This window comes from Bombus impatiens, unplaced genomic scaffold (assembly GCF_000188095.3).
Source record: "Bombus impatiens unplaced genomic scaffold, BIMP_2.2 scf_0049, whole genome shotgun sequence".
In the NCBI taxonomy this organism is placed as follows: domain Eukaryota; kingdom Metazoa; phylum Arthropoda; class Insecta; order Hymenoptera; family Apidae; genus Bombus; species Bombus impatiens.
In genome coordinates, this window is record NT_176468.1 from 1107724 (window position 1) to 1132816 (window position 25093).

At 37.1% G+C, this 25093-nt stretch overlaps 1 protein-coding gene and 1 long non-coding RNA gene across 20 annotated transcripts; one reads left to right on the forward strand and one right to left on the reverse strand.

The window, feature by feature from the left end:
• The first annotated feature begins 1433 nt into the window (after positions 1-1433).
• Positions 1434-20575, forward strand: LOC100744757 (troponin T). 19 transcript variants are annotated; one of them, XM_024371034.2, is made up of 15 exons: positions 2643-2690; positions 4461-4506; positions 6256-6286; positions 8088-8108; positions 10853-10870; positions 15018-15048; positions 15155-15259; positions 15859-15955; positions 16063-16099; positions 16204-16309; positions 16420-16638; positions 16866-16958; positions 17053-17133; positions 17525-17603; positions 19719-20575. In XM_024371034.2, the coding sequence occupies exons 1-15, from the start codon at positions 2658-2660 to the stop codon at positions 20000-20002; spliced, it is 1281 nt and encodes a 426-aa protein (XP_024226802.1). In that variant the 5' UTR covers positions 2643-2657; the 3' UTR covers positions 20003-20575. The 19 variants fall into 19 exon arrangements, with proteins under 19 accessions (XP_024226812.1, XP_024226823.1, XP_024226834.1 ...); XM_012391745.3 differs by lacking the exon at positions 2643-2690 and adding an exon at positions 3556-3621; XM_024371030.2 differs by lacking the exons at positions 2643-2690; positions 17525-17603 and adding exons at positions 3556-3621; positions 18584-18662.
• On the reverse strand, positions 20187-23464 carry LOC112213734. Its single transcript, XR_002947641.2, has 2 exons — positions 22822-23464; positions 20187-22720 (listed from the first exon to the last, which is right to left on the reverse strand). It is a non-coding gene; the product is annotated as an uncharacterized LOC112213734 (long non-coding RNA).
• Between the last annotated feature and the right edge of the window lie 1629 nt (positions 23465-25093).

Consider the following 25093-nt stretch of genomic DNA (forward strand, 5'->3'; position numbering starts at 1 on the left):
TTGAATAAATTGCTATCTTTATATACTCAGAATTAAGCGCCCTACGATGGAAGAACACGATCAGCATTTGCGGATTAAAAGTGTTACGCCATCGAGCCAGGTATTGGAATGTACGTTCGTAAACTTGGGATTTTTAACGGAACAGAAGAATACGCATATGGATTTGCCCAAGATGAGTAGGTTTGTTTTGAGAGGAAATTAGGTAGAATTAGCAGTGGCGGATACTGGTTATTGAATAAGTTATTAAATTTAATTAAGTTTAGATTGGCTGTTTGCTAAATTTATTAGTAGATATTTCAGTGCTAGTTACAGTAGGTAATCATTTAATATTAGCTGTAGCCGCTGTAGGTAATAATTTGATAATTGTTTCGGAGTTAGTTGGAAAGTTAAGTTTTAATCGTAGTAAGTCCTTAGAATCCGAATTAAATACAATTTATTATTAAGAGTAAGCTACTTATATTCACTGGATGAAGATAAAAAAAGTACTTGAACATCGCATTTATTTTGATATCTGTATAGTACTTCATTAGGGGAAAGCTCTCTCTTATTAACTTTGTTATCATCCGAAGGTACCTCCTTTAGTACGATCATGGAAATTTTATACCGTGGCGATGTACTTTATGAAACATTTTATTCTATAAATAAGCGATTGCAATAAAAACTGTGTAAGATTTATTGCAACTATGAAGTAATCTACTATACTTGATATTTGCACGCATTGACAGAAAATTTTTATTGGAAATACAAATTTTTGTTCTGACCTGTATTCGATATGCATAGTTAATAAAATTTACGTTTCTTTTCATATGAAAATTCTGTTCGGACAACTTACAGCTGACGTTATTACAACCGATTCAGCGAAGTAGATTGTTCCCTGAATCGTTCAGACAGCCAGAGCATCCCACTCGATATTCACCTGTGAACTTCAGAACCCTTCAGAAACTTCTTTTTCAAACATCACAAAACTATATAAAATAAATCGAATAACTTTCCAATATCTGGAAAATCCATACCAAACGCATATCGATATAAGCAAATTTCCTAATATTTTTATTCAACTGTATCGACTCAATCTCGATCCAATGAACACGTTCTCCAACCAAAAACACCATTCATCGTGAAAAGACAGAAGAGAGAAGCTATCTTGAATAAATAAAAGCAGTCAAAACATGAACGAAGAAGTATCATTCGCTGCGGCAGACGAAGCTCCTAATCAAGTTATTCAAAATTCGCGTATCCCTTCCAACTTGACGATTCCATCGATGATTCGTGTCGGCGGGCGCAAGCTGCGGGGGTGGAAGTCAGGAGGCAGAAGGGGTCCACGGGAAAGGGAGCGAGATCCACGCACGGGAACGTGTATGTAGAAGGGACGAAAATAGTAGCGTGCCAGGATCGTATCACGCTCGCATCCAACGAACGTGGATCTGCTTTCTATTAATAGCGAAACGAAAGGGAGCGGATCTCGAGTCAGCCTCGCCGAGTAGGCATCGTTCCGAGCCTTGGTGCTGTCCAGGCTCTGATCGCAGGACTTCAGAGCCGCTCGAGCTGTCGCGGACTCCACATTCCACCGGCAAAAGCTCTTCCGTGCGTGCCTGTTGAGAAGCATCTCTTGCTCGGCTGGTGCCCCGAGGCGAACCCTCATACCACACGTCATACACACACACACATCTCCCACCCACCCACACAACATTGCCACACACATTCACACCGTTCGAGTGTAAGTTTCTAATAGCATCATTCTATTCTTTTTCTTCTCTTCGATATGTGCTTCATTATTTAACTTGGTTTGATTCAGTGACATAACGTATATCCGTATTCTGAGAATGTTTTCGCTCGATCTTGGATCGCTCGTGTTTGCATGTCGATCTACGATCGATATGGATATTTCGAATCAGTGACCAGTTTGATCACCGATGCTTAGCATAAGTTTGGTTATAGTGATATTGTACGATCGACGTTGCTGGCTAGAGAGGATTTCGTTGTCTTCGTTGCCGTTGCGTGGATCGATTTGATGTATCGCGGGGACAAGGCAAGCGAAAAATTGGACGGAACCGAGTGTGAAAGTGAAACGACCACGGGTAAAGATGAAACTGTTCGGATCCGGCGTGAGGACCAAATGCTTGGACGGTCAAATTTTCTCTCTGAAAACCACCGTGCAATGTTGAGTTTAACTGGATGTATAATGCAATAGATGGCTGGTATAGACGGTAAACAGCTGAAAGGATGGTCCCGAGGCTCTGTGTAAATTTATGTCGAATGACCAGAGATACAAGGCTCGCGAGAATTCACGAGCAAAAGCCGCGCGCAAGTGGTGTCTGACTATGCTGTGAGTTTATCTACTGAAGCTACTATTCGGAGATCAGACTTCTCGTTGACCTCGGGCAGAGTTTTCAAAGAGGAAACTCTCCGAGTGAGAATAATTAGACAAATGTCCGGCAGATATTCGAAACAACTATTAGTGGAGAACTTGCCGAGTCTCCGTTGGAGTTTTAGTTTCACCTTCCGCTTGCCTTTCACGGTGTGCTTTTCCACGATGGGACAACTATTATGTGACTCGTTCGATCATTTTCGAAATTGACCATCGGCAAGTTGAGGATATCTTCGTTGTTCCGTGAATATGATTTTAGTTTAATAAAATCGCAAAAGGAAAGCGAGGAATGTTGACGTTCGACGAGCGAACAAAGAAAACCGTAAGCTACTTCATTTCCAAAAGTTTGTCAGAATGTTTACCACCGAATGGAGATTTGAAACATCGAATCACTTTTTTAACGATACCAACTTTTTTTTTTGTAAATAATTCTCATCTTCTATAAAAATATTATATCCATACATTTTCATAATTTCATTTATATATGTATATAGCTCCTATACGATACGTGTATAATTTTCTTTTATATGATTTCGTACGGATCAGTCGGATAATCCTATACATAGAAATCCTAATATCTATCTTTAGCGTAAATGCAAATCTCGAGTTTAAGTTTACAGATTAAGCGTTAAGAATTTGAAATTGGATAACGAGTAAGGGATGAAATTATTTCTCTTTCCTATAATGGCAGAACAAAGAGCACGAATATAGAATCGCGTTGGCTCCTTGATAACTCACCGCCTATAAATGTACGGCAAATATCCCGTTTCACGACATTCGATCGTGACGTGTGTAATTATATAATATTGTTTCCACTCCTACGCGTCAGCCATCGCGCGGCATTATGCATCGTAGCATGTAACGTCTAAACGCTATGCCGGGCAATTTGTGAAATTAGCGCTACGAAGCGGATATCATTTTAAAATATCCCTGCAATTTCGACTTGAACTTCGACGAATCAAGCCGTGCGTGCTTCTTCACGATCCTTCACTGCGGGCGAAGAATTGAAAGAAAAATAGTCGTAAGCGAATTATCGGTACGAGCGACTGTAACTGGAAGTAGTATCAACAGAATAAAAGATATCAAAAAAGAAAAAAAAAAAACAGGAAAGAAACGAAGGAAACTTTGTCAATGGGCCGAGGGAAGGAAAGAAAGAATGTCTTGGAGGTCGAAGCTTAATTTGTTCGCAAAGACAGGAAACGATGAGCGAGTTCGATGACGACAACGGCAACGAAGACGAGATCGAGCAGAAGGTGGAGGAACTTCCATAGAGAGCGAGGGAGGCAAACGGACGAGAAAAAGAGAAAGAAAAAAGAAAGAAAGAAAACGGGCGAGAGAAGAAAAAGCCAATAAACGTAGGAAGAAAGAGGAATAGAGAGAGAAAGAGAGAGAGAGAGATAGAGAGAGAAGAGTAGAGTTGGTTTTCTAAAATTAGAGCGACGAGGAAGAGAAGGGGATGGCTCCTTATAGAGCTTGCGACGTCGAGCTTGCGGCCAGGGTTAGCAAACTGGCACTCTCTTTCTCGTCTCAGAATATCAGATTACCTTTGCAGCAGTGCATCGTCTCGCCCCTTCGACTTCTTCCTTTCTTTTCTAGCTTTCTCTTTCTCGCGGCAGCAAGGTTCGATTTATGCTCAACGTGTGCACCCTTCGTCTCTCGTCCATACCTTCTGTTTCTTTCCCTTTTTGCCACTCGGCTTGTTGTTTATTAAAAATTTGCTGTGAGAAGTGCGCCACGTATATCTGCCCTCCAGAGAACGGACGATCGAATCGCTGCGCGCCAACCGATCGGCCATTTTTTTCGAGAGATTTTCCACCCGCGAGTGCATCCGCAATATTTTTCTTTCTTCAAGACACGAGACCGAATATTTTTTCCATGCCTGTTCGGTGTAACCTCGCGAGAATATTTTTCGCAAATCCTTTAGTTGGGAAAAGATCGAACATTCAGATAGACGATTCGATCGTTCTTTTTCTCGGTTGGTGCAAAGAATTGTGATCAAAGATTAAGTAACTACGCGCTATGCGAGATATAACGAAGAAATTGTCGGATAAGGATGCGTTGTGTTAATCGGTGGTTTGTTTGCGTGTTGCAGTACCGTAACCACCAGCAAACATGTCTGACGACGAGGAGCAATACTCGTAAGTATTGAAAGCCGATCAGGAAATATTCTGAGAGATATTAAATCCAGTCCCTCGACATTCTTCGTCACGACTTGTGAAATTGATTCTGTGAACGAAGCAATCATTGAAAGAGAAGTAAGAGTGTAAACGTCCACGATCGACAAATCGAAGATAAGTGGAAAGTTACGTAAGTACGATTCGTCGAACGTTGGTTAAAATTAGAGCAAAGGGCATCGTCGAAATGTCCGTGAAATCGGAAGTTCTTGAGTGACGGGGAATGCCGAGGGTATCTTTTAGCTGAGGTGAACGTAACTTTAAGTTAAGAGATAGCACGATATATAGCCCATCGGAAGCGTCAGAGAAACATGTCGTCGATAGATCACGTACAGTCTTTCTTAGTGGCGATTTGCAGGGTCGAGAAAAAGTCACTGAATCCTAGTTACTTACGTTCTCGATGCAACTCGGAATCAATCAGGTTGCTACGAAAGTTGAGGATTTACCGAGATTCCCCCCGCCCCCTCTCGATGTTGATCATTGTCACACAATGAACGATATTCAACAAAACGAATTGCGTCCACGTAAGATGAAAAATCTCTCCGTGATTTGTGCCCTCGTATTATGTTTCCCCTGTTGTTTAATGCGTTATTATCGATACGTACCTCGTCCAATTCTCACCCCCCAGAGTTTTGTTGTGAAAGTAAACCACCCTCCCCCCGTCCACGTGTCTTTGTGTTGAGCAAATCGTAATCGTTGCACGTCATCTCCTTGATTAAATTGCTCGCTAAAAATGTTTCCTCTATACCATCTTCCGACTATATGTTACGGTATATTCGTTGCCACTTAGGGTTTCAACGAATATAACGAATTTCTAAAAGTAAATAAATATTTTATTCATAACATTATTCGTTCTTAGTATCGGAAACGTAATTAATTATATTTAGAGTCATAGTTAAAATGTTACGCGGATCAAGTTCGTTTCGTTCAAGAGTCGAGCAGAGAAGTTCCAAACTTTTGCAAACGAGTACTTATTGTTTAACGATATACTTCGATGTATAAATATTGAAATAACGCTAATGGAACTATCATACGGGAAACGAGGTCATGGTCGATGCAAACGAAACAGTTATCGTTTATTTTTAAAACGATGAAATTCAAACACAGTTCGCACCTAAAGATGAGTCGTCCGATCGAATCGAACTTTGGATCTGTATACAGTATGGCGAATAGACGTGTCCAAAAATGTCATGTTAAAATGTCTTCGCTTGCGAATCTCTTTGTGCCTCTACGTTGCCCGATCTGAACTCGATAAATTTAATAGGAAAACTGCACAGAGAGTCAAGTATCACAGTGCTATAAACCAGTTGTTTGCTATTCTTTATAAAATACTTTCGTAAAGAGTGAGTTCTGGACTTATTCTTATAAAAGTTCATTATATTGTTTGAAACAGTTTCAAAAATCGAAATACACGATTCGACTGAAATCCTCGAAATTTTAATTCGCATCACCGTGATAATTTTCGGTTCGTCGTGTAAACGTTACAAATTTCACTTTAAGAAAGAGCGAATTTCATTTTTAGCGAGCGATTGAGTTACAGCCCCATGAAAACGTCCATTTGCCCCGTAGACCCATAAAAATGTGCCCGTGTTGCCCGAAAGCCCGAGTTTTGTTTTAGTATTCTCTTTTTATTATTCATTTAATAGCCCCCTTGTACGCGTTTACCTGTACCCGGTGACTAACAAATACCATTTTCCATTTTCTGTTTTACAGCAGCGAGGAGGAGGTGGTCGAGGAAACGTAAGTGTTGCTGGTAATTCCTTAATCCCTCGAGATCGTTCCAAAAATACTTCTAACGTCCACGTTCTCTCATTTTCTCATTCCAGGAAGTAAGTTCCAGAGGCGTGTCCGCGTTTAGGTGTCTGCTACCACTGCGCAGTCACCAGGGAGTCGTAGTTGTCGTTTTCTGATCTCGATTTTAGATTTTAGGCTCCTTTAGCTGTGCAACGGATCATAACGAGCGTTGATCGTGCTCTAAACGTTAGATTCTTGCCAATTAGTCATCATCTTTTTTAGGGTTTTATGGTCTCTAGAGGGATCGTTCTTGACGGTTAATTCGAATGTAGTTAGCTTGATTAGTTAAAATTTGATTAAAGTCGCGTCGTAAGATCGATATCACGACTTTGGAAGGTACGATTCTCTATTTGTTGATCAGTGGTTAAGTGAAATAAAAAAATTGGAAATTGTTTGTTAATAAGCAAGTAACGTTGTTTCAGAGATTTTTAATTTCAGTATATTTATAGTGATATTATTGTTGGAAATTTATGTAACTTTCTGACCATCGAAATATCAAACACCGCGTTTTCTCGTGAAACACGAAGCCAGTTAGAATTAGACCAGACGTGTTTCTTTTACAAAAATAGGACGGTTGGTTTGGCGGTGCCATCTTGTTGCCTCGAATGTGAGTTTACACAACAGCAAAAAAGGGGAAATAATTTCTCGAACACCCCGGGGGCAATTGATCGTAATCGCAGTGTAAAATAGTAGAAACGCGAAAGTTGACGATTTTCATATTCGTAAGGTTCGACTAATTACGAAATCGTACGATATTAAACGAAATATCGTTGTTTGCGTCACATTTATTTAACTCTGCTTACACATCGATAAGTAAGTAACAAAGGAAGAAATTTCCATGTAGCATAAATTTTTCAAAGAATTTTTGATCTTCGAGGAATTTCCAATCGGATCTTAGGCATTACGGAAGAACAGAACTTTCGAAAGCACAATAGCCGTATCGAAAAATCACGTTCGTGCCTCAGAGCGATCTCTCTCGAGCTATTGTTAAAATTAGAATCAGTCGTGCTTCTCTCGCGAAAATAGAGCAAACGAATGGCGCGGTATCTACGAACCTCGAATCGAATATTAAATCGTCGATGTCGTTTTATGTTCTAACCGATCGAGAATCTAGAGAATCTCGAGAAATTACGGTCCGTTTACAGTTTCGCGAATTTTTCTTTCTCTGCCAGCGTCCATTTGTTTGCGCAACAACGAAACACGATTCAATGTTTTCTTCCCACTGGCAATTTGTCTGAAGTAAAACAATTTCGAGTGGTATCGAAGAAAAATATTGAGTCGTTTCGAATGGAACGATAGGATCGCCGAGAAATATCCCTTCGCGAGGTAGTTGAAACGAAACGCGGATGCATCTTCCGGAATCGCGTTATCCATTATTTTTAACGGGGCCGATATTTCTCGACGATTCTTGTAACATTCGCGTGCAATGAAAAGAGAACACGATCGAGGGGAAAGAATAATTACCAGTGTCCGATTTATCGACCTGTTAGTAGACTCCTATCTGTAGACACCTATCGATGCCATTATCTTTTGACTTTGGTTTATGATCTTCGTTTTTTCTCTCTGTTTTTCTGTTCGCAACTCTATCTATAACAATCCGCCCCTTCGACTGATATCTTCACAATACAATACACAAAAAAAAAAAAAAAATATATATAAAAAAATTACCAACCGACCAATCAATCAAAACCGCCAATCACCATCGACCAAACGACCAACGCGGCGCGAATTGACAAATTGCAAAATCAAAGGCAGCCGGAGAGGAAGATCGAGTAAGTTTTCTTGAAAACAATTCTACGTTCGCCTTGTATCTTGTTCAGGCAGCTATTTTGGCAATGTTCACTTCTCTCGTTTTTTTCTTAGTCTCTTTTACTCTTTCTCTATTTACTTACTTTCTTTCTTCTCTATCTATCTCTCTCACTTTCATTTCTTCTATTTTCTTCTTTGTTAATCGTTTAACCGTTTATTGCTGTTGTTGTGGTTGTTGTCTTGTATCTCATACAAGTTTAGTATTGTATATCTGTCTGCTATCTCGCTCTTACATACATCTCTCTTTGTATAAATGTAACGTATTTTTTGTTTTTATTTTTCTACGTGGTACATCTTACTCTGCGCTGTAAGACACGATCAGTCTGTTTTTTCTCTTTAGCTCTGTACCGTATTTTTATTCTCACGCTTTTTCTTGTCATCGATGTACTTTTTTGTCCAACGAAACGTACATTCTGCCGCGAGATCATCATTTTCGCTTCCTTCGTTGTCAACGCGATCGACCTGATCTTTTTTTTCGCAAAAAGTCACTACTTTTTAAGCATTATTCGAGCATTTATCGTTAATCATTGGCTCTGTTTTGTTCATACTTCTTTTCTACCATTCAGCAGCAAATTTTATTAAACAACGGACATGATTAATTTCCGCGAAGAGTTCGATTTTTTTTTTCGTAATTTATAACAATCGTCTTTTCTGTCTTTCGGACGAGCGCGTAATTCAAAGACCATTTTAGCGCTCTTTTTATTATCCATCTCGCGACGGTTCTCTTTCTTTCTCCTTTTTCTTTTATTTTCTTTTTCTCCATACATTTTGTCAGCCGTAGAATTTTTGCGTTTCTCATCTATCGAGACTTAATAACTCTATCGAGAAATCGTACGAATCGTTTTCTTTGCCGGTTAGATGGAATTTTCGAGTTAAACGCTAAAACGATCCGATGTCGTTGCTCGTACAGTGGCGGTGAAAAATGACCTTTTCCACTTTAGCATTAGCGAAACGTACCGGTGTCGCTGCTGCTTTTTTTTCACTTTTGCACTTAAAATTATTGTTCGTAAATCGCGATACCGTGTACACGAGATATACTGTCTTGAGATATTTTTTTTTCCTCAAAAAGGGAATCTTTTGCGAGTAGAAGCTCGTACATTATCTCTTTTTTTCTTTCCCTTCTTTTTTATTGTTTTTATATTTTTCACTTTACTTTTTTACAGTATTTGTCTTCCGATTCTCAGTATATTCCTTTTAGGGATATCGTGAACGTTATTATCGGTGAATTTATGGTCGAGAAGCGAAATGGAAACGACAGAGACAAATCTCGTTTTTTAATCTCTCTTTGCCTATTCGACTTCATTTTTCTCTGTTATTTGGTCCGTCCACTATCTTCTATTATCTTTGATGCTGTGTCGCTGTTGTTGTGTCGATGGTTGAACGAGTACATATGTCTATTACGCCGCTATTTTGTTCTGTTTGATACACGTCTCAGAGATTTTAGTTAGCGTGATTTTTTGGTCGTTACGAATGATACACACATTTACACCGTATACGAATGCTTGAAAAGTGAACAATTTTCCAATCGATGGCTATGGCGATTAAAATTCTACTTTCGAAAGTATATCTTTGAAAATTAACACTTTACTATTCTGAAGCCTACGATAACCAAATAATCTGTTAAAATTAACGTACGGTGTGACCTGTTCAAGCAGATATATTCTTATTTTCTGTTATCTTTGTCTAAGATCAAAATAACCAAGATAACCGACTAGTGTGTTAAAAGTAATTGCAAAACGACATTAAGCTATATATTATTTGATTTCTTTTATATTTGTTTCAATTTTAACGTTCCTCATACCAATATAATTCTCTTCTCAATGATAAATACGACTTAAATTAAGCGCAACTAAAAGATATTTCGAATGAGCTTCGTGACATCAATACGATATTTCTTTTAATGATAAATACGATCCATCAATCCGCCCTCGTTATCAATTACGAAGAGTTCCATATTTATAGAATTACTTATTCAACGGTCAAAAGGTTCGACGATTTTCCGCTGTCTCTTGAACGTTATTAACATCCAATCAAGCGTTTCATTTTTCAAGCAAGATCGAAGGCAAAATAAATCGCCCATCACGCCTTTACCACACCTAACTTGTTCTTGTTTTTTCTGCGTATTACGTATGTCGCATAATTGTCGTTTTGTTATCGCATCCTGGTCTGTGGAAAAAGGCTTTTTACGAAAAGAAAAAAAAAAAGAAAGAAATACCTACGCGCGCGTAGCTTTTCCAAAGCACGAATACACGTATGTATGACAAAATCATTCGAACGAAAGAGACGGTAGGCTGCCTGTTCTCCTGTTTTACGTTGTCTGTGAAAAAGTCGATAAGAACATGCTCGTGAGACACGCGGAGATTCGCGGTTCGTTGTCTTCGCCGGCGAGCGCGAAACTTTTCCTACGAATTGTGTCGTAAAGAAAAAGAAGGAACCGAGGAGAATAAAAGCGGGTGGAACGCGGCAGACTGTCGTCAATTTTAACAACGCCGTTCTTCGACCGATCGGCTCTCAGGACTTTAATCGAACCGGGAACGAATAAGATAACAGAAAAAAAAGATAAAAAAGAACGAGTAAGAGAAAGAAGCAATAAGCCAAGCGGAATGTAGTTTGCGCGGGCTTCCGCCAGTCCCAAAGTAACCCGTCTGCAAAGAAACCCGAACGACTGCGATTGTTATTAATGTGCCTTTCCTTTCTTTTTTTGTAGGGGTAGGGCGTCCCAAAAGTAAGTTGAATCTCGAAGGTTGTTTATTACACGTCAATAATACTTTCTTTGTTCTTCGGCCGCTCTCACAAATATCCCCAAGTCCGCGCTTCTTTTCGAATTTTTGGCGGGAACGAGACGAAGAAACGGTACGGTTCATCGTATCATCTGAATTTTCTACTCTTACAAATCTATCTGTTCCAAGTATCGATATATAATTCGCAATCTTTGCTCGTATAACGATTTATACGATAGAAAATTTATAACGAAGGAAAGTTATAGTGTTCGAGCGAATCTTTCGAACGAACGATTCGACGAGCTTAAAAGCTGACCAATTTTTCTACAGGTGACTATGATAATTAAAATCTTACCTTGGAAAGCATACTTCTTAAATTTTACACTTTACTATTTCATACTAATGTGATAACGTTGTATGTATATGTAAGGAAAATTGAAAAAATTTTATCGGATATTTTTATCGCGTTAAAATATTTTTAAAGATATTTGTAAACCATTGAGGTTTTTGACCGTTCAAGCTAATTAAAGGTGGTTATCTATACGTTCACGCGAACATTTACTGGTATACGAATCGTTCCGGTGAAAATTTTTATCGTGTTAAAAGAAAGAACGTTTAAAGGTGTTTGTAGATAGTTGGTTGTTTTCGCTGGAGGTTCTTGACCATTCGAAGCAACTAAAAGCAATCTTGTCCACGTAAATATGTACGGACGATTTAACGTTGTTTAATCGAAAAGTTTTAAGGCTTTTGACCGTATTATGCGATGGCAGTTGCATAAGGGGTGCGCGCAACTAATATAACTTGCGTCGGCTGGACGATTGCCAAACGTTTCATAAATATGTGTACGATAACGTAATGCGGTTTATTCTTATACCAAAGCTGTGGTGTCCGTTCGAAATGTTTCACGTTCCACTGTGATGTAATGTAATTAACGAACAAACAGTTCGGTGGAAGAATACAGCCATTGTCAGCTTTGATATTTATTTCATGCCAAGATTCGGTATTAATACTTCGAGTATGATTTATCCTGAAACATCGTTTGATATCTCTCTATCACGTCTAACACGCTTTTAAAATTTACGATTTCCTTCAAATTTCTATTATTACACTACAATGTTACCGTTATTATTGCATTGTAACAAACATTTTATTTAGTTTGCAATTGATCGAATGCGTTACTCGCGGTAAATGTAAATTTCATTAATGGTAATTTGCGTTCTGAAGTTAAATCTAAAGAACAGTATTCTCGGATTATCGGATCATCGATTCGCAATGACAAAGAAATAGTAAACGGAGCTGAAAGAAGAATTTGTTTTTTCTTTTCAGAATACGTGTTCAACGTTCAGCATCTTTTTTTGTGCAGCTTGAAACTATAAATTCCTTTTGTTTTATTTGTCTCTTATTTGTTTCCTCCGTTCGAACCCTCGTGCCATACGTTTCGTATGTTTTCTTTTGTCACAACAGCTGTTTAATGTCCATTGGAAATTCGATAAAAAAATAACTGTTAACTCTGTGTAATAATATGTATACGTAATGTGTCTCGATCCCGCCAAAAAGAAGATAAATATGGTCTAATAATTCGTGATCAGTGCTCGAAGCAACCAACCCCCGCCCCCAAGCTCATGTTTCTCTCTGTCTGTCTATCTATCTGTCTCTTTTACCCCCTTCTCGTGTTTTTTCTTTTTGTCTCTCTATATTCTTGATTAATCACGAATTAACGTCTCTGTATATAATCACCGTGTGTCTGTTACACGCGTACACCTACATATGTGTATACGATACATACGTGTCCACGAGTCCACGAAAACCGATCTTTTTATCCGTTCATCTCGTTTAAATTTCTACCCACTTTGATGTCTTTTTTGTCTCCTGCGTTTCCAAAGGAGTCGTGTTTTTTTGGTTTCTGTCACTTTGGTGATCACCCAGTCTTCCCCTCTTTGTCACGTTCTGTTAATTATGTTCGACTTTGTGCAATAATCAATCGACCCGCAGCAATTGTCGCAGAAAGATCGGCCAAATTAGTCGAGGGTCGCTGAATTTTTGTGAATCGTTATGATGGATGGAAAAGGCCGAATATTTCAAGTAATTCGCAGTTTCATAATATCGTTGTGCAACGTTCGTGTTACATTGCCAACGATGTTAAACGTTGTTTATTATATTGTCGTTTTCACTTGAGAATAAAACTGACCTAGAGCAACTTTTGGAACCGGTCCCACTCGGTCATTTTCATTTTTCAAAGTACTCGCGTTGAATATAATGATATTCGATAACACTATAATATTTATTGTATTATATGAATTATTCGAGACTAGTATTTTTTGTATTTCCCCTGATTGAAAATAGCTGAGATCGGAATTATTTCACAAACATTCAGCAGCTCTTTTACATGACACGATCGTCGAGACTTCATTTTTCATGTATGTAAATTGGCCAGCACCTCGGCTTTCGACTGTGGCTTTTTAAGGCGTTGTGGATAATAATTGATAATAAGAATGACGACAGCGATGACGCTGATAACGGCGGCGACTGTGCGTGTTGCTTGCATTTGAGTTGGGAAAGAAGAAGAAAATGTCTGACGAGAAGAAGAGTGAATGCTAGATCTCCAATTCTCTCCCAATTATCCTTTATCATCGTCTTTATGATATATTATGAAAAATCGTTTTATTCGATAAAATGATACATACACTTTCATCATACAGATTATTTACATTTATGATTATTACTTTAACTTTTACTCTTCGTTTTTATTATTTCGATTATCTAATTTTATTTTTATTTTGATTATATTTTGTCAGGAAACATTATCGTATTAATATTACCATCTCAAAGTATATAAATTATTTTTCGAAAGATACTCGAAACTCTAATTGGCGGATAGAAATTTTGTAATTGTAATTTCAATAGGAATATTCTTGTCCCGATTATACGCTGTTCAGATCTGTCAAAATTTTCTCTTCGAACCTGCTAAATTGCTTTCTGTAAAAATGCTTAATCGCTTGGTCTCGAGCGGCTTTTGAATTACTGTTTCCAGCTAAAAGAACTAAACTCGAACCGATATACAAATATCCCATGTATCTCTTCCATCATCGAGATCCAAAAATCCACAAGCCGTCTATTTTCCGCAACGGCGGAATCATCTTTATAATTAGAGATTCTTCCCTTATTTTAAAGTTATCCTGGACCCGATCCACGTGATGTAATTTGACCAACGATATCGTGTTTGCACATATTCGAGAATACCTTGAATTTTGAAATGCCTCCAAATACTCGTCAAGACGATTCCTTCGTATTTTTCGTTTTTAATATTTTTACTATCGCTCGATGTACATGATTTATATAGAAAATAAAAGCAGCGAGAAACAATTCAGTTTGGTAGCGCAGATTGATCAAAATGTCTCGATACTTATGAATTGTAATTTGAATATCAGACATTAGATATTTTTTACTTTCTGCTTTAGTAATTTTTCTTGCATTAAAGACGAACGATTTTTTTGAAGTCTTTTTTGAGTTTTTGAGCAAGCGTAAAATCTTATTCTCGCGAGCCCCGAAACAAAATTTAAATTCAAGTGACCGCATAATTCTAGCTAAAATCTTCCATCAATTTTCCAATATCCTGTTCCGTGGGAGTCTAATGGATTCCCTGGCAACAAACTCGTCGGTTTCCCTCAACCCTCGTAAACTTATTAACATCTCTCTTTCTCTCTCTCTCTCTTTCTCTCTCTCTTTTTCTAAAACTACACTTCACTTTCTTACATCGCGCACCTAATTCTCTTTTATTTGTCCATATGCTTAAACAGAAACTTTTCAATTTTCTCTTCTGTCTGTCCGTCCATTCGACCGTCTGTCCGTTTGCGTGTGCGTCTGTCTGTTTGTCTGGTTGTTATGTGCGTGTGACGAGAAAAAACTAAAAGGAAAAGAATAAAAAAAAAGAAAAAAGCAAGAAAAAGACAAAAACATGAAAATAAGCAAAAAAAAAAAAAAAAGAAAGAGAATTATTCGCCACGAGAGAGAATGGATGAAGTGTAATAAATAATAGAAAGTGGAACGTGAGAGTGGCGTATCGGAGTTCTGGAAGATCTTACGAGATCTCTCAGAGGACGAGCGACAGGAACTAAAGAAAGTTACTTTTGTTTTCGCTCCGGCCTACATCAGGGAGTCTGGGGAGAATATCGAGTTTATGAAGGTGAGGAGAAGATCTGGGATCTGTCCCCGAGATCTCGTAGATACGATATATCGGGGAGATTTAGTATCGGCACGTATTTACATTCTGTCGTTTCCCGTTTACACAGAGGCAAGAACAGAAAAGGAGCGACCTAGACGAACAGCTTAAGGAATACATCGCAGAATGGCGGAAACAGAGAGCCAAGGAGGAGGAGGAACTGAAGAGATTGAAGGTTCGTATTCATAAAGCAACCTTAGATTTCCTTTGTTGTCACTTTCTAGACACATAGTAGACCATGAAAGTATATATATTCGAATACTAACCATACACAATGTCTGCGTATATATTGTATGTGTTACACAAAACGTTTCGAAAGTTCTCCAACACTGTGACAACAAGACACGATTATCATAATTAACGTGTTAAACGAATTTGGCATCGGTGAAATTTTAAAGCAATCTGGAAATGTATAAAGAAGTTATAAGATATTTACACTAAAAACATATATAAAATAGTAATAGCAAAAAATTAGTATACATCATAATAAGTATTAATAATGGTTTCATTACATATTAAGGTATATTAATACTACGGACAATTGGCTGTTTCAATACTTTTGCGATCTCTGCGAAATATATTGCTGTATTACATATATCTTTTAGCTTACGTACATTTTCATATTTGTTTCAAACTTTACCAATGCACAAATAATATATATCTATACGTAAAATCTACAAGTATTTGAATACATTCGTACGCTACTGTACTATATTTTCTGTTACGTTTCCATGAATCTATATTATTCATTGCTTTCTTTCGCGTTGTTCGCAGGAGAAGCAAGCGAAGCGCAAGATTACTCGCGCGGACGAGGAGAAGAGATTGGCTCAGAAAAAGAAGGAGGAGGAAGAACGTCGCCAACGTGAAATCGGTGGGTTTACTCTATTCTTTTCCATTCTTTTCCTGTTTCGATATTGTTTCGGAAGATTACCCGATTTTCTTTCTGGAGATTTTGCTGATGTTTTCTTAAACTTACAGAGGAAAAGAAGCAACGCGATATTGAGGAAAAGAGAAAGTACGTGTTTGCCTTCGCCAAATCTTATATATATATATATATCTAACTAATATAGTAAGACAAATAACGTCCAACATATAAAAAAATACAACCTTTTTATCCAGACGTTTGGAAGAATCAGAAAAGAAACGTCAGGCTATGATGCAAGCGATGAAAGATCAAGCGAACAAGAAGGGCCCCAACTTTACCATCACTAGGAAAGATCTAGCAGTTCGTATCGTTCCTACGAAGAAACTTGAAATTTTGAAAGACATATATCGTGCCACAGCATAAGATCATATAGTTGGAATGTTATTAATATATTTTTCTGTTCGATAAAGGGTAACCTTACGTCGGCGCAACTGGAACGCAACAAGACGAAAGAACAGCTGGAAGAGGAAAAGAAGATTTCGTTGAGCATTCGCATCAAACCCTTGGAAATCGATGGTATGTCCATTGAGAAGCTCCGGTTCAAGGCTACCGAACTCTGGGATACCATTGTCAAGCTGGAGACCGAGAAATATGATCTTGAAGAGCGACAGAAACGCCAGGACTATGACGTGAGTGAAAATACATGAATATGTAGCAACTGTGAAAAATAGTACTAGAAGGAAGGGAGGTTCTCAGTGTTTGTAGTCGGCTATGTTGACCAAAACGCCGTCGTCCGCTGATGATCTTCTCCTTTGGGTGCTGATCCCACAAATGCAAATTCTGCATATATGTATACTACGTACTTTTACGTTTGTAAGCACCGGAATGTTTTGAATAATTGTTTGTTTGCTCTTAGCTTAAAGAATTAAAGGAACGTCAGAAGCAACAACTGAGGCACAAGGCTTTGAAGAAAGGTCTTGATCCCGAAGCCCTCACCGGAAAATACCCTGTAAGTAGCACGTTTAAACGATATAAAAAGATAAAATATAATACATTTTTGTAGCGAAATCCTTTAATACCGTACAATTATTTTCCTTACGTAGCCTAAGATCCAAGTGGCCTCCAAATACGAACGTCGAGTGGATACCAGGTCTTATGACGATAAGAAGAAGCTCTTCGAGGGTGTAAGTATATTTCCCATAGATTCGATCAGTCGCTGATTCTTCGAATATTCAGCTGACCCAGATATGCGATAAAATAAATTTTACCCGATTTGAGATCTCAAGATCTAATAATAACAGTGATCGGAGAAAATGGGAAAGGCATGCTATCTGAAGAAATATTATTATGAGTACAAAATTGAAATCTATATGTATATAAATGTTTCGGAGTAAGATTATTAAGAAAAGAGATTTTATCACAGTGATATATGGTCAAAGACGTAGTAAAATAAATAATAAGAGATACGATATCACGAGGGATAAAGAAGAAGCGACACAGCTCGTTAAAAAAGTAGTCGTAGAAAGATAATAGTTGAAAAAAGATGATCACAGAAGAATGTCAATTGAATCGCAGGGCTATGACACGCTTCTAGCGGAGTACAACGAGAAACTATGGAAACAGAAAACAGAACAGTTCATGAAGCGTAACAAAAGTGAGTCCTATCGAGCTCTCTGTCAGTGTACTACCCCTTTTGCTTGCGTTGCTGGTTGTACCCCTAGCACTTTGTCCCCCTTTCGTTTGCCTTAGGACCGTTAAAATGATCGTCATTCTAATTCGTGTTGGACTCCATTTAATAAATAGTAGATTTAGACTATAGAGATCGTTGGAAGTGTTGTTATGCTCGTGTTGTTTCGTTCCACAAAGTAAAGTACTCACATTTCATCCTTCATTGATCGTAATTCATCGCATCTCCCCATAATTTATTATTGAAACAAGCATGAATATGACGATCACGAACGGAAGAACTTATACCACGAGTCTTAGAATAAATGTCAATCATAAGATCACATGGTGACAAGATGTTTACGACAGATGCAAATTACGTATCCATCGTCTTGATTGTACCGTGGATGTCCCGTATACAGGAAGAACATTTGTCAAGAAATCTTTCATTTAGAAAACCGAATACGAAACACACCGAATGCGAAGCAAAAGACTCTACGCTTCAAGTTCTATTTTTTTACGCTCCTAAAGCAAAGAATACAATTACTTTAAATACAAACTTCAGTCATGCTCAGAATCTTATCACATCGACATGTTTCTATCAAACATTCTTCGTGGCTTGACATGTTAGTAGAGTGACTAATTAAAAGTCTGTGTAAGAGAATATAAGAATTTGTACCACGTAATTAATGCAAGCTAATGGATGGTTAATATGTATGTAATTCTTTTGGAATCGCAAATGTACTCGTTTAACTTAAACATCCGACATGTACATATATGTATATACAAAAAGCAGGTTCCAGTGTAATACTAGGTTTCGTTGACTTGTCCTGCTAGTTATCAAGCCCCAAGTTCATTTATAAGGAGAATTTATACAGCAATATTTTGAAAACCGAGGAAAGAGACCAGAGGCGAGTGCCCCGTGTGACGATGTATCCTAGCATGCCACTTTGTCCCTTAATGTTGCAGGGCCTGACCGAACAGCAGAAGGAGTCCATAGAGAAGCAGTGGGCTCAACAGAAGGAACAATTCCTTGGTCGTCAGAAGAGTATGTATGCTAGCTTCATCTTCGAGCAAACGCAACACATCATTTGTTATAAATGTATATTTTTTTATATTTCCAACCTTGAGCTTCATTATCTGCGGGAAAGACACTTTTGAGTACTGTTTTGGTTATTTTTACATAGTTGAAGATATTCACTACTAATTACTAAATTAGAATTATATTTTGGAATAACGATTTTTAATTTCCTATCTGTTTTCTGTACCTTATTAAGAATATTTTTTATAAAGGAGGAGTGAGATCACACATCAAGTGGTTAAAGTATTTGAAAAAAGATTTCTTTAAAGACTGGGTTTCCAATTTCTAGATTGAAATATTAAATATTTTGGAATTGTATTTTTAATATATTTTCTTTACTTTATAAAGAATGTTTCTTTTGTAAACGAGGGAAGGGGTTTTCAAGATTCAGAGGCTATCTAGTTATCATAAAAAGAGATCGTGACTTAAAAAGGTGGAAAAATATTGATTTCAAAAAGGAAGGGAAAGACTATTGGTTATAGAATTCGAATAGGAAAGAATATCATAGATCTACGTATATTTCACGTGTTTCAAATAATTTGTGCATCAACTGTTCAAACGAAAATATACTAATGCAACAAGCACTTTGCTGTCTCTTACCTGTTTATTATGTTATGTATCTCGGTGTGCGTTTGCTCGAGTCGTGAGTCTTGAAACCTGACCAGCCACAGTATTTTCTAAAAACTAGGACAGACTGCAACGGCCATAGAGTGAAGTATATTTTGCCAACGTTGAAGAACCTTGCTCGATGAAAAGCGAGAAGAACCTTTCAGAAAATTGAAAGCATGTGCTTGTACATTTAATTCTTTGTTTATTTTCCGTGGAAAAGTCTACGACTCTAGAATCTTATTCTTCATTCTCATAGTACTCTCCATCATTTTTCTAAACATATCCTTATGTGCAAGATAATTTCCAACAAATCTTCTCTGTCATCGATCGAGATATATTTTCAAAAATTTTCAACACGAATTAAAATATCATCGATTATATAACAGATATATCTTATGTTTCTCTTTGAAACAGCGAAATTGCCGAAGTGGTTCGGCGAGAGGCCAGGCAAGAAACCAGGAGACCCCGAATCTCCAGAAGGCGAAGAAGACGTGAAGGCTGCGGCTGAAGACGAAGAGCTTGAGGAACCACAATTCGAAGAAGAAGAAGAAGAGGAGGAGGAAGAGGAGGAGGAAGAGGAAGAGGAAGAGAAGAAGGAGGGTGAGGGTGAAGGCGAGGAAGAGGAGGAAGAAGAGGAAGAAGAGGAGGAAGAAGAGGAAGAAGAGGAAGAGGAAGAGGAGGAGGAAGAGGAAGAATAGACGCCTCTTTCCAAAGATCAGCAACACCTAACCAAAGATTTAATCGATCGATCACCAAGAAATGTCGAAACATCCTACGAACCATTGAAATATAATAGTCGTGGCTACAGTAGAGACAACAATGGCGAACCATTTTCCCAGAATCTTGTCATTATAGGTAGCTTTTTGTTTTGAACTTTTATTGCGACATCGGAGTAAGCGTACGAAGACGGTTCAAGAAAGAAAGACGAACGGTCTACACGTTATATTTTTCCGTGAAAAAGTCTAACCTATAACGGTGAGAATTCCGGTGAGATAAAACACGCTGTTACAACTTCTCGGCTGTCCTACCACTACTACTTCTATTACTATTACTCTACTACTTCTATTACTACTACAATTATTATTATTATATTGTACAAAAAATACACGCACACACATTATCAAAATAAAAAAAGAAGAGGTTTATCGTGTACGATTTCCGCGAGGAAACTTTCCTACCCCAGGAGAAGACCTTGATTTGTTACGCACACTGACACTTGTAATCACGATTGTAAATTAAGAGGCCTATGGAAAAAACTGTTCCGAATTCAAGACTTCAATAGTGTTTTTATTATTCAACTCTTTATTATTCAAGACATTAACACATTGATTATTACTGGATTTTTTTCTTACTTTTACTGGCAAATTTTATTAGCAATAAATTCGGAAATTATGAAAAAGAATGTAGCAAAATACATAGCGTGCAATCTGTGTGGTTCGCGAAAGCAAAGAAATTTCCCCTTTAAAGTTCCTACTACTTACATATGTACATCGTGGGAGTCAAAAAACTTTCGTCGGCGCCCTTGCATTCCACTAACCTTACTTCCTGTCTCGTAGAGAAATACGGATACGGATGAGATTAATGGCTTAATCATGGAAATTATCATAATGCCAGTTTTTCTTCTCTTGATCTCCCTTCATCGTACTTACTTGACCTTTTCTTCGAGTATTCCTTTATTACGAGTACAATGCGTTCTTCGTGAATATAATTATTAGCACATATACACTGCAGATAAGTCACAATGTTTTTATTGATGACACTCGTACTTTATCGATAGCACGTTGTTTTATTTATTAAAAACATATCAACATAAGCATCGAGTAAAACAGAAATATATTAATCGATTTATGACCCTTTCGTAAACACGTATCCAACAATCGTCATGGCGCCTCGGATTCGCGCCAAAACTTATAAACAGGTATAAAACACTCAAGTGCTGCCAACAAACGCCCTTAAAATAAACAATACGGAATCTGCGTGTAATGATAGTTGTCGTACGAATTTTGGTACGCCACGAAGTTCGGGCTTTAAAAGAAATATTTTGATATACTATATGAGAACTCAAGCTGAGAAAAGTATCAAATAATTATTTCTATAATTTGGAAATTGTTTACATTTAACTATGTGTCAACAAATTGATTCAAGATACAAAAACATTCTGAGAATGGATTGTTTTGGAGATCTATTTTGAGGTAATTTACTGGTAATTTTATATTTTTGTGAAAAAGCCTGTTCGCTTTGTAAATCAACCGGAAACTAATAATTATAATAGTCCTTTTGGTTTAATAAACATGGATTATGTTGCTCATAAATATGGCTTTTAATGGAGACATACTCATTGACATTTGATTTTGTTAACGTTAATTATGAAATTGATTAATAAATTTCCTAATTTGTTACTATGTATGTATTATCTACCCAATATTTCTCATATCATAGTTCAGTGCAATTACTTCAGTGAGACTACAAAATTGGCGATCGTCGTTCGTCGAAAGGAAATCGTGCAGATTTACATGTTAGGACCGCAGTTCGTTAAAATTCAAGACAGACTTCAGTGACGGTGCAATGACGCAAAACATAAGAGGTAGAGCAAACGAGAGACCACTGTCTGTTTCTGTTCTTCTCACGTACATACTTCCGTTGATGTGTTCTATCTCTCTTTCTCGCTTTCGTTCATCTTACTCTAGTTTACTCAGCCGATAGTGATGGAAACGATACAATTTCAAACAAACTACACCTATACTATAGAATTGATCTTTCGAGTTACTTGCTTCAAACTTGATATTTCATTTATTTTTTATATTTATTATAATTGTAACATTATAATAATTTTTCAACAAAATAAAATTGGCGCTATGTACAGTTGTTCCACCTGGTGGACGAAAGAGTATCACTCCCATCGCTAGTGGATGGCAACTATTTATAATGGTAGCCGTTGGCTTCAGTCTCGTGTTTCTTCTCTCCTTTACGCTCATTCTTTCTCTGTTTCTCACCGTCGTCTCTATTTCTTTTTCTCTCTTTTTCTCTCTTTCAGTCTACAGAGTGGTTCTTATTCTTTGTTAATAGTGTCTCCAAGCATTCGTCCGAGCCAGACTACGTTTGTCTCTGCTCTCCTACCTGAGAGGACCGAAATAGAGTAGCGGCAAGACCCCGACACTACCGACGCGACGCTACAATTCCGTCGTGGACCGAACAATAAACAATAACACGACGACGCGTGTCACGAGTTCGGGATAGCGACTACCGCGACCTGTTGCCGGCTGCCAAAAAGATCGCGCTGGATGTCGCGCGTGTGTTAGTGAGATCGTGAAATGTTCGTTTCGGAGTGTTTGACCGCGGGAACGGGGAATTGTGTGTCATGGCGGTGATCGTTCTGCAGAACAGCCACGTTCGTGTACACATGGCTACAATGTTGGCTATCAAGGAAAAAAAGAAAGGAAGAATGAGGAGCTGACTACGACGCGGCTTCGCCACTAGAAAACCACTCTCGATGAGGTAAGTATAAAATAATACGTACGATATATGAACGAATTTCTTTGGCAAGTGACAAGTGACAGATACTTCAGATTGGACGCAATTACGTATTACCTTCGTGTGTTGTCTGCACCACGTTCGACGAGTATTTGAAGATTCGTTTCGTTGAGACAGAAACCGACGCCTCGTGCTAGAGCCGGAACTCGACGGAAATTGACGATTTCTGTCGAGGAACGACCGAGGACGCGCTTCGTGGTGGTTCGTGTTAATTCGCGATTTCCCGATAGCCGGGGCAACACGCGATAAGAACGATTACGAAATCGGGCATACTGAAACGTGAGAATAATTGGTAGCGTGATGAGGATAGTATACGCGAATAAGGATATATGAGGGGAATTAGGATTTTCTTATTGGCGAACTTTCACATGGATGCTCAGAGATTAAAAATGTCAACATGCATAGGGCGATGACTTTTTATCATTCTTGAATGTTTTGGGCCATTTTTAGACGAATGATACTTTATGAAAACTGTTACGAACAGGTTTAAAACCTGTTAAACTAGAGACATGAAGTAATGTATTTATCATTATGACCATGACTTTATCTTTACATTCACCTTTCGCTTTTATAATGTCAAACATGTAGCATATACTGTAACAGTTACCTTGCATAATATCATTTATAATTTTTTTCTTTTTACGTAAATTTGTTCAATCTTTGACGTGTATCGGAAAGTGTCAAATTAATACTTTGTATCTTGCTATGATATATTATTATTTTTTGTTTTCGTTCACATCTTGTAATTTATTTCAGATCATGTTATGTAATAGACAACTGAACTATTTATCTATTTAAAGTTACATGCATCTTATAGTTACAAGTATATAATGACTACATTATAACACGCAGTTACTGATATTCAAATTTGTATTCAAATTTGTTGTTTTAAAAATTACTGAGACATCTAATCGGAGTTATTGTGGTATAATTGTTTTAAGAAACGGTTTTAATATTTTCCATACTGTAAGTGGTACATTTATTATACGTAATTGTTATTTGCAGACTCTCACATAGCATCTGGTAAATGACTCCAAGTGCTTGCATAGTAATAACGAAATCGCGTCTTTATTTCAAGTAATTATTTCGGCTTAAAAGCCACTTCTGTAAGCCGGTTTATAATGAATCTCATTATTACTCATTATCAAAATATTAGAAGCGTCACGAATTCTAGAAATATCAAAGAAAAGTGCTTTAATACTCATTGATGAGACGTATGACGACATTAGCAATTATCAAGGGATGGTCGATAAATTATAAACTACAACTTTATATGAATAAAGCTTCATTTTCGTTTCCTAGAAATTTCAAGCAATTTCAAGCAATTAGAAGCAAATTTATTTACATTTTTATTCAAGATGTTAAAATACTCTTAAGCAAAAGTTTTTAAGTATTCTTTCATGAATATTTTTGTTTCTTTTCCAAGTTTATGTATTAAAGAATAGTTTTGTTTCTTTTTATTCGTATTATGCTTCTTTCTTTAATGGAGATGAAACTATCCTTCTGTGAACTGCAGTACATGAATTTGTATCAAAGCTCGTGTTATTCTGTCTTTCGAACTGAGGTTGAGATGGAAGCTTTTATCGTAAATTATTCTTTACAATATTCCTATATTCTCAATTTTCGTATTCAGCTTCTTTGTATTTCACGTTGTTTCATATTATTCCATTCTTAGAATTTTTCAATCTAGGAGAGAGTGTAACAAAGGTTAATAGAGCTGCTTAAATTATATTTTACGAACAATTTCTTCTTCTTTCGCACATTAGAAAGCGAATTTTGAAAGATAAAATATCTTTAATTTTTTTCTCATTGTACTTAAGTTAGTAGTAAAATTAATCATATTCCATTAAAACTTGGAAAGAACTACTATTACATTTATAATATAAGTTATTTTTATTCAGACATTAAAAAGCGCTATTTCATAATATACGATAGTGTCGTGTAAAAATTATAATACGTTAATTTAATTTAATAATACTCCAAAAATTTCTCATCGTATAAATTAAGATTAATGCAAAATATACATACTGCAAATAAATATATGTATAAAAAGATTGTGGTAATACAATTTTTTTCAGTGGTATACATCTGTTGTATTTATATGTCAGAAATATTTAATATTTTTAGCAGATTAGATACAACGTAATACGATATGATATGGCAAGATAGTATGAAATGCAAAATAGGGAGATATCTCAATTACAGTATCTATTAAAGATCAATTAAGTTTGACGAGGGTTTTAAAATAGGCTACGAAT

What these genes read in the sequence shown, in the direction of transcription:
- LOC100744757 (XM_012391745.3), top strand. Translation starts at nt 3,571, where the DNA reads ATGAGCGAGTTCGATGACGACAACGGCAACGAAGACGAGATCGAGCAG. An exon ending in ACGTCGCCAACGTGAAATCG is followed by an intron (nt 15,956 to 16,062) that starts GTGGGTTTACTC and finishes TTAAACTTACAG; the next exon opens with AGGAAAAGAAGCAACGCGAT. An exon ending in CCCTCACCGGAAAATACCCT is followed by an intron (nt 16,959 to 17,052) that starts GTAAGTAGCACG and finishes TTCCTTACGTAG; the next exon opens with CCTAAGATCCAAGTGGCCTC.